Source organism: Oncorhynchus nerka, linkage group LG4 (assembly GCF_034236695.1).
Source record: "Oncorhynchus nerka isolate Pitt River linkage group LG4, Oner_Uvic_2.0, whole genome shotgun sequence".
Taxonomy (NCBI): Eukaryota; Metazoa; Chordata; class Actinopteri; order Salmoniformes; family Salmonidae; genus Oncorhynchus; species Oncorhynchus nerka.
Window position 1 is genome coordinate 4,254,182 of NC_088399.1, and position 19,939 is coordinate 4,274,120.

The 19,939-nt window shown below is 42.6% G+C and overlaps 1 protein-coding gene across 1 annotated transcript in view; it reads left to right on the top strand.

Moving 5' to 3' along the window:
- Positions 1 to 19,939, top strand: part of LOC115125630 (netrin receptor DCC-like) — a 454,667-nt gene that overhangs the window by 352,480 nt on the left and 82,248 nt on the right. Inside the window, exons 8-9 of the mRNA XM_065017122.1 lie at positions 14,012 to 14,166; positions 14,389 to 14,509. Coding sequence (XP_064873194.1) covers positions 14,012 to 14,166; positions 14,389 to 14,509 — 276 coding nt within the window. The remainder of the gene's footprint in view (positions 1 to 14,011; positions 14,167 to 14,388; positions 14,510 to 19,939) is intronic.

Genomic DNA, 19,939 nt, shown 5'->3' on the forward strand with positions numbered 1-19,939 from the left:
TATATTACCGTATTTCTTACCGTACATATTACCGTATATATTACCGTATATCTTACCGTACATATTACCGTATATATTACCGTACATATTACCGTATATCTTACCGTACATATTACCGTATATATTACCGTATATATTACCGTATATATTACCATATACAGAGCTAAATGGTTTCCAGTGTAGATTTCAATGCTTTATAGTTGCAAGTGGGATGGTTCTAATAGTTATATAATAGTTATCTATGTGTAGCTATCAGTAACTAATGGTCAGTTTAGTTCACATCTATCAGTAACTAATGGTCAGTTTAGTTCATATCTATCAGTAACTAATGGTCAGTTTAGTTAATATCTATCAGTAACTAATGGTCAGTTTAGTTAATATCTACCAGTAACTAATGGTCAGTTTAGTTAATATCTACCAGTAACTAATGGCCAGTTTAGTTAATATCTACCAGTAACTAATGGCCAGTTTAGTAAATATATGTGTAACTATCACTAACTAATGACCAGCCCCTGAACAAGGCAGTTGACCCACTGTTCCCCTGAACAAGGCAGTTGACCCACTGTTCCCCTGAACAAGGCAGTTGACCCCCTGTTTCCCTGAACAAGGCAGTTGACCCCCTGTTCCCCTGAACAAGGCAGTTGACCCCCTGTTCCCCTGAACAAGGCAGTTGACCCCCTGTTCCCCGGGCGCCGAAGATGTGGATGTCGATTAAGGCAGCCCCCCCCTGCACCTCTCTGATTCAGACGGGTTGGGTTAAATGCAGAAGACACATTTCAGTTGAATACATTCAGTTGGACAACTGTGACTAGGTACCATGCTTTTCATTTCCTTTCCATGTGTAGCTAGCTATCAGTAACTAATGGCCAGTTTAGAGGCTAGCCCGTAGTCAAAATGTTGTGACTACAGTTTAAAGGAAATCATTATAGCTTAATTAGTGCAATAGACCACAGATAAGGCTTCACCCATGCTAATGACATATTGATGCCCACTGCAGTCACTAGACGGCCAGGCTCTAGTAGAGGGACATGGTTGATGAGAATGTGATAGGGGGGTTTTTAGGGTAACGTCCTAAGTTGCCCCCTCTGCTCTATATAGTGCACTACGGTTGACAGTTATGTCAACTTTTCCCAGACACTCTTAACCAGAGCAACTTACAGTAGGAAGTTCATACATTTTTTCGTACCGTTTCCCCCTGTGAGAATCAAACTCCCAGAATTCCCATTGTAAGCTCCAATGCTCTGCAAACCGAGCCACACGGGACTCCACCAGAACCCATAGACAACCTATTCCCTATATAGTGCTCAGTGCGACGTAAGCGTTTGACTTCCCAGCTCTACACCCTGTTTACCATTCAGCACCTAGGGTTAAATCACACTGACAATATCAACTATTTCTAGGACTGTTCTGCATCCCAAACGGATGCCTTTTCCCTATACGGTGCGCTGTATCCAGTGGGGTCTGGTCAACAGTAGTGCACTATAAGATGAATAGGGTGCCATTTGGAACACATACCTGTAAGACAGACAGTAACCTCAGTAACCTAGCAACATGCACTACGGTAGTTTAGTCTCATTGACCTAGCAACATACACTACGGTAGTTTAGTCTCAGTAACCTAGCAACATACACTACGGTAGTTTAGTCTCATTGACCTAGCAACATACACTACGGTAGTTTAGTGTCAGTAACCTAGCAACATACACTACAGTAGTTTAGTCTCAGTAACCTAGCAACATACACTACGGTAGTTTAGTCTCATTGACCTAGCAGCATACACTACAGTAGTTTAGTCTCAGTAACCTAGCAACATGTACTATGGTAGTTTAGTCTCAGTAACCTAGCAACATACACTACAGTAGTTTAGTCTCAGTAACCTAGCAACATGTACTACGGTAGTTTAGTCTCAGTAACCTAGCAACATACACTACAGTAGTTTAGTCTCAGTAACCTAGCAACATACACTACGGTAGTTTAGTCTCAGTAACCTAGCAACATACACTACGGTAGTTTAGTCTCAGTAACCTAGCAACATACACTACAGTAGTTTAGTCTCAGTAACCTAGCAACATACACTACGGTAGTTTAGTCTCATTGACCTAGCAACATACACTACGGTAGTTTAGTCTCAGTAACCTAGCAACATACACTACAGTAGTTTAGTCTCAGTAACCTAGCAACATACACTACAGTAGTTTAGTCTCAGTAACCTAGCAACATACACTACGGTAGTTTAGTCTCATTTACCTAGCAACATACACTACGGTAGTTTAGTCTCAGTAACCTAGCAACATACACTACGGTAGTTTAGTCTCAGTAACCTAGCAACATACACTACAGTAGTTTAGTCTCAGTAACCTAGCAACATACACTACGGTAGTTTAGTCTCATTGACCTAGCAACATACACTACGGTAGTTTAGTCTCAGTAACCTAGCAACATACACTACAGTAGTTTAGTCTCAGTAACCTAGCAACATACACTACGGTAGTTTAGTCTCATTGACCTAGCAACATACACTACGGTAGTTTAGTCTCAGTAACCTAGCAACATACACTACAGTAGTTTAGTCTCAGTAACATAGCAACATACACTGCAGTAGTTTAGTCTCAGTAACCTAGCAACATACACTACAGTAGTTTAGTCTCAGTAACCTAGCAACATACACTACGGTAGTTTAGTCTCAGTAACCTAGCAACATGCACTACAGTAGTTTAGTCTCAGTAACCTAGCAACATGCACTACAGTAGTTTAGTCTCAGTAACCTAGCAACATACACTACAGTAGTTTAGTCTCAGTAACCTAGCAACATACACTGCAGTAGTTTAGTTTCAGTAACCTAGCAACATACACTACAGTAGTTTAGTCTCAGTAACCTAGCAACATACACTAAGGTAGTTTAGTCTCAGTAACCTAGCAACATGCACTACAGTAGTTTAGTCTCAGTAACCTAGCAACATACACTACGGTAGTTTAGTCTCATTGACCTAGCAACATACACTACGGTAGTTTAGTCTCAGTAACCTAGCAACATACACTACAGTAGTTTAGTCTCAGTAACCTAGCAACATACACTACGGTAGTTTAGTCTCAGTAACCTAGCAACATACACTACAGTAGTTTAGTCTCAGTAACATAGCAACATACACTGCAGTAGTTTAGTCTCAGTAACCTAGCAACATACACTACAGTAGTTTAGTCTCAGTAACCTAGCAACATACACTACGGTAGTTTAGTCTCATTGACCTAGCAACATACACTACGGTAGTTTAGTCTCAGTAACCTAGCAACATACACTACAGTAGTTTAGTCTCATTGACCTAGCAACATACACTACGGTAGTTTAGTCTCAGTAACCTAGCAACATACACTACAGTAGTTTAGTCTCAGTAACCTAGCAACATACACTACGGTAGTTTAGTCTCAGTAACCTAGGAACATGCACTACAGTAGTTTAGTCTCAGTAACCTAGCAACATGCACTACAGTAGTTTAGTCTCAGTAACCTAGCAACATGCACTACAGTAGTTTAGTCTCAGTAACCTAGCAACATACACTACAGTAGTTTAGTCTCAGTAACCTAGCAACATACACTGCAGTAGTTTAGTCTCAGTAACCTAGCAACATACACTACAGTAGTTTAGTCTCAGTAACCTAGCAACATACACTAAGGTAGTTTAGTCTCAGTAACCTAGCAACATGCACTACAGTAGTTTAGTCTCAGTAACCTAGCAACATACACTACGGTAGTTTAGTCTCATTGACCTAGCAACATACACTACGGTAGTTTAGTCTCAGTAACCTAGCAACATACACTACCGTAGTTTAGTCTCAGTAACCTAGCAACATACACTACAGTAGTTTAGTCTCAGTAACCTAGCAACATACACTACAGTAGTTTAGTCTCAGTAACCTAGCAACATACACTACAGTAGTTTAGTCTCAGTAACCTAGCAACATACACTACGGTAGTTTAGTCTCATTGACCTAGCAACATACACTACGGTAGTTTAGTCTCAGTAACCTAGCAACATACACTACAGTAGTTTAGTCTCATTGACCTAGCAACATACACTACGGTAGTTTAGTCTCAGTAACCTAGCAACATACACTACAGTAGTTTAGTCTCAGTAACCTAGCAACATACACTACGGTAGTTTAGTCTCAGTAACCTAGCAACATGCACTACAGTAGTTTAGTCTCAGTAACCTAGCAACATGCACTACAGTAGTTTAGTCTCAGTAACCTAGCAACATGCACTACAGTAGTTTAGTCTCAGTAACCTAGCAACATGCACTACAGTAGTTTAGTCTCAGTAACCTAGCAACATACACTACAGTAGTTTAGTCTCAGTAACCTAGCAACATACACTGCAGTAGTTTAGTCTCAGTAACCTTGCAACATACACTACAGTAGTTTAGTCTCAGTAACCTAGCAACATACACTAAGGTAGTTTAGTCTCAGTAACCTAGCAACATGCACTACAGTAGTTTAGTCTCAGTAACCTAGCAAGATACACTACGGTAGTTTAGTCTCAGTAACCTAGCAACATACACTACAGTAGTTAAGTCTCAGTAACCTAGCAACATACACTACGGTAGTTTAGTCTCAGTAACCTAGCAACATACACTACGGTAGTTTAGTCTCAGTAACCTAGCAACATACACTACGGTAGTTTAGTCTCAGTAACCTAGCAACATGCACTACAGTAGTTTAGTCTCAGTAACCTAGCAACATGCACTACAGTAGTTTAGTCTCAGTAACCTAGCAACATACACTACAGTAGTTTAGTCTCAGTAACCTAGCAACATACACTACAGTAGTTTAGTCTCAGTAACCTAGCAACATACACTAAGGTAGTTTAGTCTCAGTAACCTAGCAACATGCACTACAGTAGTTTAGTCTCAGTAACCTAGCAACATACACTACGGTAGTTTAGTCTCATTGACCTAGCAACATACACTACGGTAGTTTAGTCTCAGTAACCTAGCAACATACACTACAGTAGTTTAGTCTCAGTAACCTAGCAACATACACTATAGTAGTTTATTCTCAGTAACCTAGCAACATACACTACAGTAGTTTAGTCTCAGTAACCTAGCAACATACACTGCAGTAGTTTAGTCTCATTGACCTAGCAACATACACTACGGTAGTTTAGTCTCAGTAACCTAGCAACATACACTACAGTAGTTTAGTCTCATTGACCTAGCAACATACACTACGGTAGTTTAGTCTCAGTAACCTAGCAACATACACTACAGTAGTTTAGTCTCAGTAACCTAGCAACATACACTACGGTAGTTTAGTCTCATTGACCTAGCAACATACACTACGGTAGTTTAGTCTCAGTAACCTAGCAACATACACTACAGTAGTTTAGTCTCATTGACCTAGCAACATACACTACGGTAGTTTAGTCTCAGTAACCTAGCAACATACACTACAGTAGTTTAGTCTCAGTAACCTAGCAACATACACTACGGTAGTTTAGTCTCAGTAACCTAGCAACATGCACTACAGTAGTTTAGTCTCAGTAACCTAGCAACATGCACTACAGTAGTTTAGTCTCAGTAACCTAGCAACATGCACTACAGTAGTTTAGTCTCAGTAACCTAGCAACATACACTACAGTAGTTTAGTCTCAGTAACCTAGCAACATACACTGCAGTAGTTTAGTCTCAGTAAACTTGCAACATACACTACAGTAGTTTAGTCTCAGTAACCTAGCAACATACACTAAGGTAGTTTAGTCTCAGTAACCTAGCAACATGCACTACAGTAGTTTAGTCTCAGTAACCTAGCAAGATACACTACGGTAGTTTAGTCTCAGTAACCTAGCAACATACACTACAGTAGTTTAGTCTCATTGACCTAGCAACATACACTACGGTAGTTTAGTCTCAGTAACCTAGCAACATACACTACAGTAGTTTAGTCTCAGTAACCTAGCAACATACACTACGGTAGTTTAGTCTCATTGACCTAGCAACATACACTACGGTAGTTTAGTCTCAGTAACCTAGCAACATACACTACAGTAGTTTAGTCTCATTGACCTAGCAACATACACTACGGTAGTTTAGTCTCAGTAACCTAGCAACATACACTACAGTAGTTTAGTCTCAGTAACCTAGCAACATGCACTACAGTAGTTTAGTCTCAGTAACCTAGCAACATACACTAAGGTAGTTTAGTCTCAGTAACCTAGCAACATGCACTACAGTAGTTTAGTCTCAGTAACCTAGCAAGATACACTACGGTAGTTTAGTCTCAGTAACCTAGCAACATACACTACAGTAGTTAAGTCTCAGTAACCTAGCAACATACACTGCAGTAGTTTAGTCTCATTGACCTAGCAACATACACTACGGTAGTTTAGTCTCAGTAACCTAGCAACATACACTACAGTAGTTTAGTCTCATTGACCTAGCAACATACACTACGGTAGTTTAGTCTCAGTAACCTAGCAACATACACTACAGTAGTTTAGTCTCAGTAACCTAGCAACATACACTACGGTAGTTTAGTCTCATTGACCTAGCAACATACACTACGGTAGTTTAGTCTCAGTAACCTAGCAACATACACTACAGTAGTTTAGTCTCATTGACCTAGCAACATACACTACGGTAGTTTAGTCTCAGTAACCTAGCAACATACACTACAGTAGTTTAGTCTCAGTAACCTAGCAACATACACTACAGTAGTTTAGTCTCAGTAACCTAGCAACATGCACTACAGTAGTTTAGTCTCAGTAACCTAGCAACATACACTACAGTAGTTTAGTCTCAGTAACCTAGCAACATACACTGCAGTAGTTTAGTCTCAGTAACCTTGCAACATACACTACAGTAGTTTAGTCTCAGTAACCTAGCAACATACACTACAGTAGTTTAGTCTCAGTAACCTAGCAACATGCACTACAGTAGTTTAGTCTCAGTAACCTAGCAAGATACACTACGGTAGTTTAGTCTCAGTAACCTAGCAACATACACTACAGTAGTTAAGTCTCAGTAACCTAGCAACATGCACTACAGTAGTTAAGTGTCAGTAACCTAGCAACATACACTACAGTAGTTTAGTCTCAGTAACCTAGCAACATACACTGCAGTAGTTTAGTCTCAGTAACCTTGCAACATACACTACAGTAGTTTAGTCTCAGTAACCTAGCAACATACACTACAGTAGTTTAGTCTCAGTAACCTAGCAACATGCACTACAGTAGTTTAGTCTCAGTAACCTAGCAACATACACTACGGTAGTTTAGTCTCAGTAACCTAGCAACATACACTACGGTAGTTTAGTCTCAGTAACCTAGCAACATACACTACAGTAGTTTAGTCTCATTGACCTAGCAACATACACTACGGTAGTTTAGTCTCATTGACCTAGCAACATACACTACAGTAGTTTAGTCTCAGTAACCTAGCAACATACACTACGGTAGTTTAGTCTCAGTAACCTAGCAACATACACTACAGTAGTTTAGTCTCAGTAACCTAGCAACATGCACTACAGTAGTTTAGTCTCAGTAACCTAGCAAGATACACTACGGTAGTTTAGTCTCAGTAACCTAGCAACATACACTACAGTAGTTAAGTCTCAGTAACCTAGCAACATGCACTACAGTAGTTAAGTGTCAGTAACCTAGCAACATACACTACAGTAGTTTAGTCTCAGTAACCTAGCAACATACACTGCAGTAGTTTAGTCTCAGTAACCTTGCAACATACACTACAGTAGTTTAGTCTCAGTAACCTAGCAACATACACTACAGTAGTTTAGTCTCAGTAACCTAGCAACATGCACTACAGTAGTTTAGTCTCAGTAACCTAGCAACATACACTACGGTAGTTTAGTCTCAGTAACCTAGCAACATACACTACGGTAGTTTAGTCTCAGTAACCTAGCAACATACACTACAGTAGTTTAGTCTCATTGACCTAGCAACATACACTACGGTAGTTTAGTCTCATTGACCTAGCAACATACACTACAGTAGTTTAGTCTCAGTAACCTAGCAACATACACTACGGTAGTTTAGTCTCAGTAACCTAGCAACATACACTACGGTAGTTTAGTCTCAGTAACCTAGCAACATACACTACAGTAGTGTAGTCTCATTGACCTAGCAACATACACTACGGTAGTTTAGTCTCAGTAACCTAGCAACATGCACTACAGTAGTTAAGTCTCAGTAACCTAGCAACATACACTTCAGTAGTTAAGTCTCAGTAACCTAGCAACATACACTACAGTAGTTAAGTCTCAGTAACCTAGCAACATACACTACAGTAGTTTAGTCTCAGTAACCTAGCAACATACACTACGGTAGTTTAGTCTCAGTAACCTTTTTTTATTTGATTTTTTTCTTTTTTTAAAATTCTTTAGTGGTGGATCAGCTTAATATTGCGGAAAGAGTGTTGCTTCCATCAATGTAATTGTCTGCATCATTTCCAATCCCAAATATATTTTTGGGGTAAATATGTTACGTTCTGACCTTAGTTCCTTTGTTTTGTATTTAGTTAGTATGGTCAGGGCGTGAGTTGGGGTGGGCAGTCTATGTTTGTTTATCTATGTTGGTGTCTGTGTTCGGCCTAGTACGGTTCTCAATCAGAGGCAGGTGTCGTTAGTTGTCTCTGATTGAGAATCATACTTAGGTAGCCTTTTTCCACCTGTGTTTTTCGTGGGTGTTTATTTTCTGTCTTCCGCGTCAGTGCTTGTTGCCACACGGGACTGTTTCATTTGTTCACGTTTATTGTTTTGTTCCAGTGTTCTGTTGTGTTTTGATTGAACCATTATGGACCCCTACCACGCTGCGCTTTGGTCCGATCCTTGAGGACGAGCGTTACAAAATATATATATATCCATATACATAGACGCATGCATACATATACACATACCTATATAGATATACATATACACATATATACATACCTATATAGACATACATATACACATATCTACATATACACATATATACATATACACATATATACATACCTATATAAATATACATATACACATATATACATATACACATATGTACATACCTATATAGATATACATATACACATATATACATATACACATATATACATACCTATATAAATATACATATACACATATATACATATACACATATATACATACCTATATAGATATACATATACACATATATACATATACACATATATACATATACACATATATACATATCTATATAGACATACATATACACATATATACATATACACATATATACATACCTATATAAATATACATATACACATATATACATACCTATATAGACATACATATACATATATATACATACCTATATAGATATACATATACACATATATACATATACACATATATACATATATACATACCTATATAGATATACATATACACATATATACATATACACATATATACATATCTATATAGACATACATATACACATATATACATATACACATATATACATATCTATATAGACATACATATACACATATATACATATACACATATATACATATACACATATATACATATACACATATATACATACCTATATAGACATACATATACACATATATACATATACACATATATACATATACACATATATACATATACACATATATACATATCTATATAGACATACATATACACATATATACATATACACATATATACATACCTATATAGACATACATATACACATATATACATATACACATATATACATACCTATATAGACATACATATACACATATATACATATACACATATATACATATACACATATATACATATACACATATATACATACCTATATAAATATACATATACACATATATACATACACATACCTATATATATATATATATATATACATACATATACACATATATACACATATATACATACCTATATAGACATACATATACACATATATACATACCTATATAGACATACATATACACATATATACATACCTATATAAATATACATATACACATATATACATACCTATATAGACATACATATACACATATATACATACCTATATAGACATACATATACACATATATACATACCTATATAGATATACATATACACATATATACATACCTATATAGACATACATATACACATATATACATATACACATATATACATACCTATATAAATATACATATACACATATATACATACACATACCTACATATACACATATATACATACACAAACCTATATATATATATATATATATACATACATATACACATATATACACATATACATACACATACCTATATAGATATGCATATACACATATACACATATTCTGTATAGGAGATTTAACAGGTAGATGTAGCAGGTTTATTCTGTATAGGAGATTTAACAGGTAGATTTAACAGGTTTATTCTGTATAGTAGATTTAACTGGTTTATTCTGTATAGTAGATTTAACTGGTTTATTCTGTATAGTAGATTTAACTGGTTTATTCTGTATAGTAGATCTGGTTTATTCTGTATAGTAGATTTAACTGGTTTATTCTGTATAGTAGATTTAACTGGTTTATTCTGTATAGTAGATTTAACTGGTTTATTCTGTATAGTAGATTTAGCAGGTTTATTCTGTATAGTAGATTTAACTGGTTTATTCTGTATAGTAGATTTAACTGGTTTATTCTGTATAGTAGATTTAACTGGTTTATTCTGTATAGTAGATTTAACTGGTTTATTCTGTATAGTAGATCTGGTTTATTCTGTATAGTAGATCTGGTTTATTCTGTATAGTAGATTTAGCAGGTGCATGTATGTGTACGCTATACATTTTGCAGCTGCCGACTACTTATTGTTCTGTGAAAATGTATTTTTCTTCATGCGGTTTTTACCATACTAATATCCCTGGTTTGTTCCCAATCTGCCAGATGTGTTTGTACCAGTGATTCAGAGGAACTCAGTGCTTATTCACATCACATTGTTGTTCTATAGTTATCTGTTTGTTGACACGTTTTCATCCCTCAGAGACAGATGCGTCTGTTGGAGAAACGGGTGGTAGCATCATAACATGTCTCACTGTCATAGTGAGTCTGAGGAAGTCTGACTGTCATACGGTGTCTGAGGAAGTTGGACTGTCGTAGGATGTTTCAGGAGTCTGACTGTCATAGTGTGTCTGAGGAAGTCTGACTGTCATAGGATGTTACAGGAGTCTGACTGTCATAGTGTGTCTGAGGAAGTCTGACTGTCGTAGGATGTTTCAGGAGTCTGACTGTCATAGTGTGTCTGAGGAAGTCTGACTGTCATAGGATGTTTCAGGAGTCTGACTGTCATAGTGTGTCTGAGGAAGACTGACTGTCATAGTGAGTCTGAGGAAGTCTGACTGTCATAGTGAGTCTGAGGAAGTCTGACTGTCCTGGTGTGTCTGAGAAAGTCTGTCATAGTGTGTCTGAGGAAGTCTGTCATAGTGTGTCTGAGGAAGTCTGTCCTGGTGTGTCTGAGGAAGTCTGACTGTCCTGGTGTGTCTGAGGAAGTCTGACTGTCATAGTGTGTGTGAGGAAGTCTGACTGTCATAGTGTGTCTGAGGAAGTCTGACTGTCATAGTGTGTCTGAGGAAGTCTGACTGTCATAGTGAGTCTGAGGAAGTCTGTCATAGTGAGTCTGAGGAAGTCTGACTGTCATAGTGTGTCTGAGGAAGTCTGACTGTCATAGTGTGTCTGAGGAAGTCTGACTGTCATAGAGTGTCTGAGGAAGTCTGACTGTCATAGTGAGTCTGAGGAAGTCTGTCATAGTGAGTCTGAGGAAGTCTGACTGTCATAGTGAGTCTGAGGAAGTCTTTCATAGTGTGTCTGAGGAAGTCTGACTGTCATAGTGTGTCTGAGGAAGTCTGACTGTCATAGTGTGTCTGAGGAAGTCTGACTGTCATAGTGTGTCTGAGGAAGTCTGACTGTCATAGTGTGTCTGAGGAAGTCTGACTGTCATAGTGTGTCTGAGGAAGTCTGACTGTCATAGTGAGTCTGAGGAAGTCTGTCATAGTGAGTCTGAGGAAGTCTGTCATAGTGTGTCTGAGGAAGTCTGACTGTCATAGTGTGTCTGAGGAAGTCTGACTGTCATAGTGTGTCTGAGGAAGTCTGACTGTCATAGTGTGTCTGAGGAAGTCTGACTGTCATAGTGTGTCTGAGGAAGTCTGACTGTCATAGTGTGTCTGAGGAAGTCTGACTGTCATAGTGTGTCTGAGGAAGTCTGACTGTCATAGTGTGTCTGAGGAAGTCTGACTGTCATAGTGTGTCTGAGGAAGTCTGACTGTCATAGTGAGTCTGAGGAAGTCTGACTGTCATAGGATGTTTCAGGAGTCTGACTGTCATGGGATGTTTCAGGAGTCTGACTGTCATAGTGAGTCTGAGGAAGTCTGACTGTCATAGTGAGTCTGAGGAAGTCTGACTGTCATAGTGAGTCTGAGGAAGTCTGACTGTCATAGTGAGTCTGAGGAAGTCTGTCTGTCATAGGATGTTTCAGGAGTCGGACTGTCATAGTGTGTCTGAGGAAGTTTGTCTGTCATAGTGTGTCTGAGGAAGTTTGTCTGTCATAGTGAGTCTGAGGAAGTCTGTCATAGTGTGTCTGAGGAAGTCTGTCATAGTGTGTCTGAGGAAGTCTGTCATAGTGTGTCTGAGGAAGTTTGTCTGTCATAGTGAGTCTGAGGAAGTCTGTCATAGTGTGTCTGAGGAAGTCCGTCATAGTGAGTCTGAGGAAGTCTGTCATAGTGTGTCTGAGGAAGTCTGTCATAGTGTGTCTGAGGAAGTCTGTCATAGTGTGTCTGAGGAAGTCTGTCATAGTGTGTCTGAGGAAGTCTGTCATAGTGAGTCTGAGGAAGTCTGTCATAGTGTGTCTGTCACTACAGACCCTGGTTCAGCGGTTTAAGACACTGCATCTCAGTGTTAGAGGAGTCACTAAATCAAATCAAATATAATCAAATCAAATTTATTTATAAAGCCCTTCGTACATCAGCTGAAATCTCAAAGTGCTGTACAGAAACCCAGCCTAAAACCCCAAACAGCAAGCAATGCAGGTGTAGAAGCACTACAGACCCTGGTTTGATCAGAGGCAGAATTACTTGTTCACTCTGTCTCCTTGTATATAATAATTCACATTTTCTTGTTTTGGGCTGGATTATTTCCCTGTTCTAGCACACAGGCGTCAAATTAAGATCCTACATGTGTAGTAGTGACAACTAGACACTGAATGGAGAAGTAGTCATAGCTGTAATATGTAATATGAAGAACACTCTGTCATCCTCTGATACTTGTTACCAAGCTGTCATCCTCTGATACTTGTTACCAAGCTGTCATCCTCTGATACTTGTTACCAAGCTGTCATCCTCTGATACTTGTTACCAAGCTGTCATCCTCTGATACTTGTTACCAAGCTGTCATCCACCTGTTTTTTTCCTGATTATTCTGTTACTGACTTCATCTTCTTCTGTATTCTGTTCCCCTAACCCTGACCCCAACCCTAACCCTGACCCCAACCCTGACCCTAACACTAACCCTGTATCTCTCTCTCTACAGTGCCACCCCAGTTCCTGAACTACCCCAGCAACACGTATGTCTAACCCTAACCCTGTACCCCTCTCTCTACAGTGCCACCCCAGTATCTGACCCCACCAATACATATGTCTAACCCTAACCCTGTACCCCTCTCTCTACAGTGCCACCCCAGTTCCTGAACTACCCCACCAACACGTATGTCTAACCCTAACCCTGTACCCCTCTCTCTACAGTGCCACCCCAGTTCCTGAACTACCCCACCAATACATATGTCTAACCCTAACCCTGTACCCCTCTCTCTACAGTGCCACCCCAGTATCTGAACTACCCCACCAATACGTATGTCTAACCCTAACCCTGTACCCCTCTCTCTACAGTGCCACCCCAGTTCCTGAACTACCCCACCAATACGTATGTCTAACCCTAACCCTGTACCCCTCTCTCTACAGTGCCACCCCAGTTCCTGAACTACCCCACCAATACGTATGCCTATGAGAGTACGGACATGGAGCTGGAGTGTGCTGTAACGGGGAACCCTCCTCCCACGGTGCGTTGGATGAAGAACGGAGAGGAGGTCATCCCCAGTGACTACTTCCAGATCGTTGTGAGTTAAACAAACCAAAGGACTCTGTGTGTGTGTGTGGGGGGGGTTGTATCCATGTATGGTAATATATAGTACCACAACCGTATATAATATCATTTTTCTGTGTCGGTACTGATTGTCTTGTGGAGCGGATGTTGTTTAGCAGAAGACAAACTTCACATTATACGTTCATGTACATTGAACAATCAAATAGCATTCTAAGTGTTAAACCTGCATCTTTAGGATGGCAGTAACCTCCAGATCCTTGGTCTGGTGAAGTCAGATGAAGGTTTCTATCAGTGTGTGGCTGAGAACGAAGCAGGGAACGCCCAGGCTATGGCCCAGCTCATACTGAGAGAGCCAGGTAAGAGACAGCCCTAACCAGGCCATGCCAAGCTAAACTTCTCTCTGTGTGTCTCAGCTTAATGTCTCTCTCCCTGTGTCTCAGCTTAATGTCTCTCTCTCTGTGTCTCAGCTTAATGTCTCTCTCTGTGCTGCATCTCTCTCTCTCTCCCTCTCTCTCTCTCTCTCTCTCTCTCTCTCTCTCTCTCTCTTCTCTCTCTCTCTCTCTCTCTCTCTCTCTCTGTCTCTCTCTCTCTCTCTCTCTCTCTCTCCCTCTCTCTCTCTCTGTCTCACTCTCTGTCTCTCTCTCTCTCTCTCTGTCTCTTTCTCTCTCTCTCTTTCTCTCTCTCTCTCTCTCTCTCCATTTATCTCTCTCTCTGTGTGTGTGTGTCTCAGCTCCATCTCTCTCTCTCTCTCTGTGTGTGTCTCAGCTCCATCTCTCTCTCTCTCTCTCTCTCTGTGTCTCAGCTCCATCTCTCTCTCTCGCTCTGTGTGTGTCTCAGCTCCAACTCTCTCTCTCGCTCAGCTTAACACACCAACACACCAACACACACCAATACACACCAACACACCGACACATACCGACACACACCAACACACACCGACACACACCAACACACACCGACACACACCAACACACACCAACCTTTCCTCACCCTCCCTTCCTCACCCTCCCCTCCTCAACCTCCCCTCCTCCATCCCGCTTCCTCACACTCCCCTCCTCACCCTCCCTTCCTCAACCTCCCTCCTCCATCCCTCTTCCTCACCCTTCACTCCTCCAACCCTCTTCCTCACCCTCCACTCCTCCATCCATCTTCCTCACCCTCCTCCTCCTCACCCTCCCCTCCTCACCCTCCCTCCTCCTCTTCCTCACCCTCCACTCCTCCATCCATCTTCCTCACCCTCCTCCTCCTCACCCTCCCCTCCTCACCCCCCACTCCTCCATCCCTCCTCCTCCTCCTCCTCCTCCTCACCCACCCCTCCCTCCCCTCCCCTCCTCACCCTCCACTCCTCCTCCTCACCCTTCACTCCTCCATTCATCCTCCTCTTCACCCTTCACTCCTCCTCCTCCTCACCCCCCACTCCTCCATCCCTCCTCCTCTTCCTCACCCTCCACTCCTCCATCCCTCCTCCTCACCCTCCTCCTCCTCACCCTCCACTCCTCCTCCTCACCCTTCACTCCTCCATTCCTCCTCCTCTTCACCCTTCACTCCTCCTCCTCCTCACCCTCCACTCCTCCATTCCTCCTCCTCTTCACCCTTCACTCCTCCTCCTCCTCACCCTTCACTCCTCCATTCCTCCTCCTCCTCACCCTCCACTCCTCCATTTCTCCTCCTCCTCACCCTTCACTCCTCCATTCCTCCTCCTCTTCACCCTTCACTCCTCCTCCTCCTCCTCACCCTCCACTCCTCCATTCCTCCTCCTCTTCACCCTCCACTCCTCCATTCCTCCTCCTCACCCTCCACTCCTCCATTCCTCCTCCTCCTCACCCTCCACTCCTCCATTCCTCCTCCCCCTCACCCTCCACTCCTCCATTCCTCCTCCTCCTCACCCTCCACTCCTCCATTTCTCCTCCTCCTCACCCTCCACTCCTCCATTCCTCCTCCTCTTCACCCTCCATTTCTCCTCCTCCTCACCCTCCACTCCTCCATTCCTCCTCCTCCTCACCCTCCACTCCTCCATTCCTCCTCCTCTTCACCCTCCATTTCTCCTCCTCCTCACCCTCCCCTCCTCACCCTCCACTCCTCCATTCCTCCTCCTCCTCACCCTCCCCTCCTCACCCTCCACTCCTCCATTCCTCCTCCTGCTCACCCTTCACTCCTCCATTCCTCCTCCTCTTCACCCTTCACTCCTCCTCCTCACCCCCCACTCCTCCATCCCTCCTCCTCTTCCTCACCCTCCACTCCTCCATTCCTCCTCCTCACCCTCCTCCTCCTCACCCTCCCCTCCCATCCTCACCCTTCACTCCTCCATTCCTCTTCCTTCCCATTCCTTGTTTCTCTGTGACACAGCGTCTCCGTCTGGCCCGTAGACATAGAAAGGTCAGTGGGAGGCTGCAGCAGTGACTCAGTGATGTTGTTGATTTATTTTGACATTCACACGCAAAGTTGTTGAAAAATTTGCATGTGTGAAATGATGTTTTGAGTCAGGGTCAGAATTGGGTCACTCCCGTCTGTTCAACTCCCATCTATTCAATTCCCATCTATTCAACTCACATCTATTCAACTCCCATCTATTCAACTCCCGTCTGTTCAACTCCCGTCCATTCAACTCCCGTCTGTTCAACTCCCGTCTGTTCAACTCCCGTCCGTTCAACTCCCGTCTGTTAAACTCCCGTCTGTTCAACTCCCGTCTGTTCAACTCCCGTCTGTTAAACTCCCGTCTGTTCAACTCTCGTCTATTCAACTCCCATCTATTCAACTCCCATCTATTCAATTCCCATCTATTCAACTCCCATCTATTCAACTCCCATCTATTCAATTCCCATCTATTCAATTCCCATCTATTCAACTCCCGTCCGTTCAACTCCCGTCTGTTCAACTCCCATCTATTCAACTCCCATCTATTCAATTCCCATCTATTCAACTCACATCTATTCAACTCCCGTCTGTTCAACTCCCGTCCATTCAACTCCCGTCCGTTCAACTCCCATCTATTCAATTCCCATCTATTCAACTCACATCTATTCAACTCCCGTCTGTTCAACTCCCGTCCATTCAACTCCCGTCTGTTCAACTCCCGTCTATTCAACTCCCGTCTGTTCAACTCCCGTCTGTTCAACTCCCGTCCGTTCAACTCCCGTCTGTTCAACTCCCGTCTGTTAAACTCCCGTCTGTTCAACTCCCGTCTGTTCAACTCCTAGCTGTTAAACTCCCATCTATTCAACTCCCGTCTGTTCAACTCCTAGCTGTTAAACTCCCGTCTGTTCAACTCCTAGCTGTTAAACTCCCATCTATTCAACTCCCGTCTGTTCAACTCCTAGCTGTTAAACTCCCGTCTGTTCAACTCCTAGCTGTTAAACTCCTAGCTGGTAAACTCCTAGCTGTTAAACTTCTAGCTGCTCAACTCCTATCTGTTTGGGTATATTCAGACTCTGGTCGGCATCCTGGGTCTGATCCATGTTCTCGGGAATCTCGGGTCCATTGATGTGTACACTATACTTTATGTCCAAGCAAAAGGAGATGTTGGTACATCTGTCCCCTACGGTCCATATAAGGCTAAATCGTCCCTCCCCCTAACCCATATCCCTCTTCTAAATCCTGCTTTTACTTAGGAGAATTACAGATATCCAGATTGGTGTCATTTTAGAGTGTAGCATCTCCCTGCACTGGGATTTGAAGTTCAGTAATAGTACATCCTGTCCTGTCCCTTGACACACACACATCACCATGCTGTGCCACCCTGTTCTCTTCCTGTCGTAGATACAGGACCCTGTTCTCTTCCTGTCGTAGATACAGAGCCCCGTTCCCTCCTTGTCTTAGATACAGAGCCCTGTTCCCTCCTTCTAAATCCTGCCCTCCTTGTACTTAGATACAGAGCCCGTTCCCTCCTTGTCTTAGATTCAGAGCCCCGTCATCCTTTCTTAGAGTGAGCCCCCTGCACTCCTTGTCTTAGATAAGAGCCCTGTTCCTCCTCCTTAGATACAGAGCCCTGTTCCCTCCTCGTCTTAGATACAGAGCCCAGTTCCCTCCTTGTCTTAGATACAGAGCCCCCTGTTCTCTTCCTGTCGTAGATACAGAGCCCTGTTCTCTCCTTGTCATAGATACAGAGCCCCGTTCCCTCCTTGTCTTAGATACAGAGCCCTGTTCCCTCCTTGTCTTAGATACAGAGCCCCGTTCCCTCCTTGTCTTAGATACAGAGCCCGTTCCCTCCTTGTCATAGATTCAGAGCCCCGTTCCCTCCTTGTCTTAGATCAGAGCCCCGTTCCCTCCTTGTCATAGATACAGAGCCCTGTTCCCTCCTTGTCTTAGATACAGAGCCCTGTTCCCTCCTTGTCTTAGATACAGAGCCCAGTTCCCTCCTTGTCTTAGATACAGAGCCCCGTTCCCTCCTTGTCTTAGATACAGAGCCCCGTTCCCTCCTTGTCATAGATACAGAGACCTGTTCCCTCCTTGTCATAGATACAGAGCCCTGTTCCCTCCTTGTCTTAGATACAGAGCCACGTTCCCTCCTCGTCTTAGACACAGAGCCACGTTCCCTCCTCGTCTTAGATACAGAGCCCCGTTCCCTCCTCGTCTTAGACACAGAGCCACGTTCCCTCCTCGTCTTAGACACAGAGCCACGTTCCCTCCTCGTCTTAGACACAGAGCCACGTTCCCTCCTTGTCTTAGATACAGAGCCCCGTTCCCTCCTTGTCTTAGATACAGAGCCCCGTTCCCTCGTCTTAGATACAGAGCCCCGTTCCCTCCTTGTCTTAGATACAGAGTCCCGTTCCCTTTCAACACCTGACCCAACAGCTGGAATGGTGTCTGCTGCTGTGCACACTGGGTAACATCTGAGAGAGCAGACGTGTCATGTCTCCCTGCATCACACCCACTGTCTGTTCTCCCAATGACTTGTTGGGCTTCATTCAATTAGACAGTCTCCCTCTTATATTCTCAGACCGTATCGGTGTGCTCCGACATGCTAAGCTACTGCTGTGTGTGTGTGTGTGTGTGTGCGTGTGCGTGTGCGTGTGTGCGTGCGTGCGTGTGTGCGTGTGTGCGTGTGTGTGTGTGTGTGTGTGTGTGTGTGTGTGTGTGCGTGTGTGTGTGTGTGTGTGTGCGTGTGTGTGTGTGTGTGTGTGTGTGTGTGTGTGTGTGTGTGTGTGTGTGTGTGTACTCCGACATGGTGAGGTAGGGATCCTCCGGTGGTACTACGGTCTGTCTGTCTGTCTGTCTGTCTGTCTGTCTGTCTGTCTGTCTGTCTGTCTGTCTGTCTGTCTGTCTGTCTGTCTGTCTGTCTGTCTGTCTGTCTGTCTGTCTGTCTGTCTGTCTGTCTTTTGATCAGGTGGGGCTGTTGGAGGAATGCATGGCCCTGTATGGCTGTGCTGGGGGTTTTATCAGGTTTAATGGGACTATATGGCCCGACATGGCTGGGGGTTTTATCAGGTTTAATGGGACTATATGGCCTTGTATGGCCTTGCTGGGGGTTTTATCAGGTTTAATGGGACTATATGGCCCTGTATGGCTGTGCTGGGGGTTTTATCAGGTTTAATGGGACTATATGGCCCGACATGGCTGGGGGTTTTATCAGGTTTAATGGGACTATATGGCCTTGTATGGCTGGGGGTTTTATCAGGTTTAATGGGACTATATGGCCCGACATGGCTGGGGTTTTTATCAGGTTTAATGGGACTATATGGCCTTGTATGGCTGTGCTGGGGGTTTTATCAGGTTTAATGGGACTATATGGCCTTGTATGGCTGGGGGTTTTATCACGTTTAATGGGACTATATGGCCTTGTATGGCTG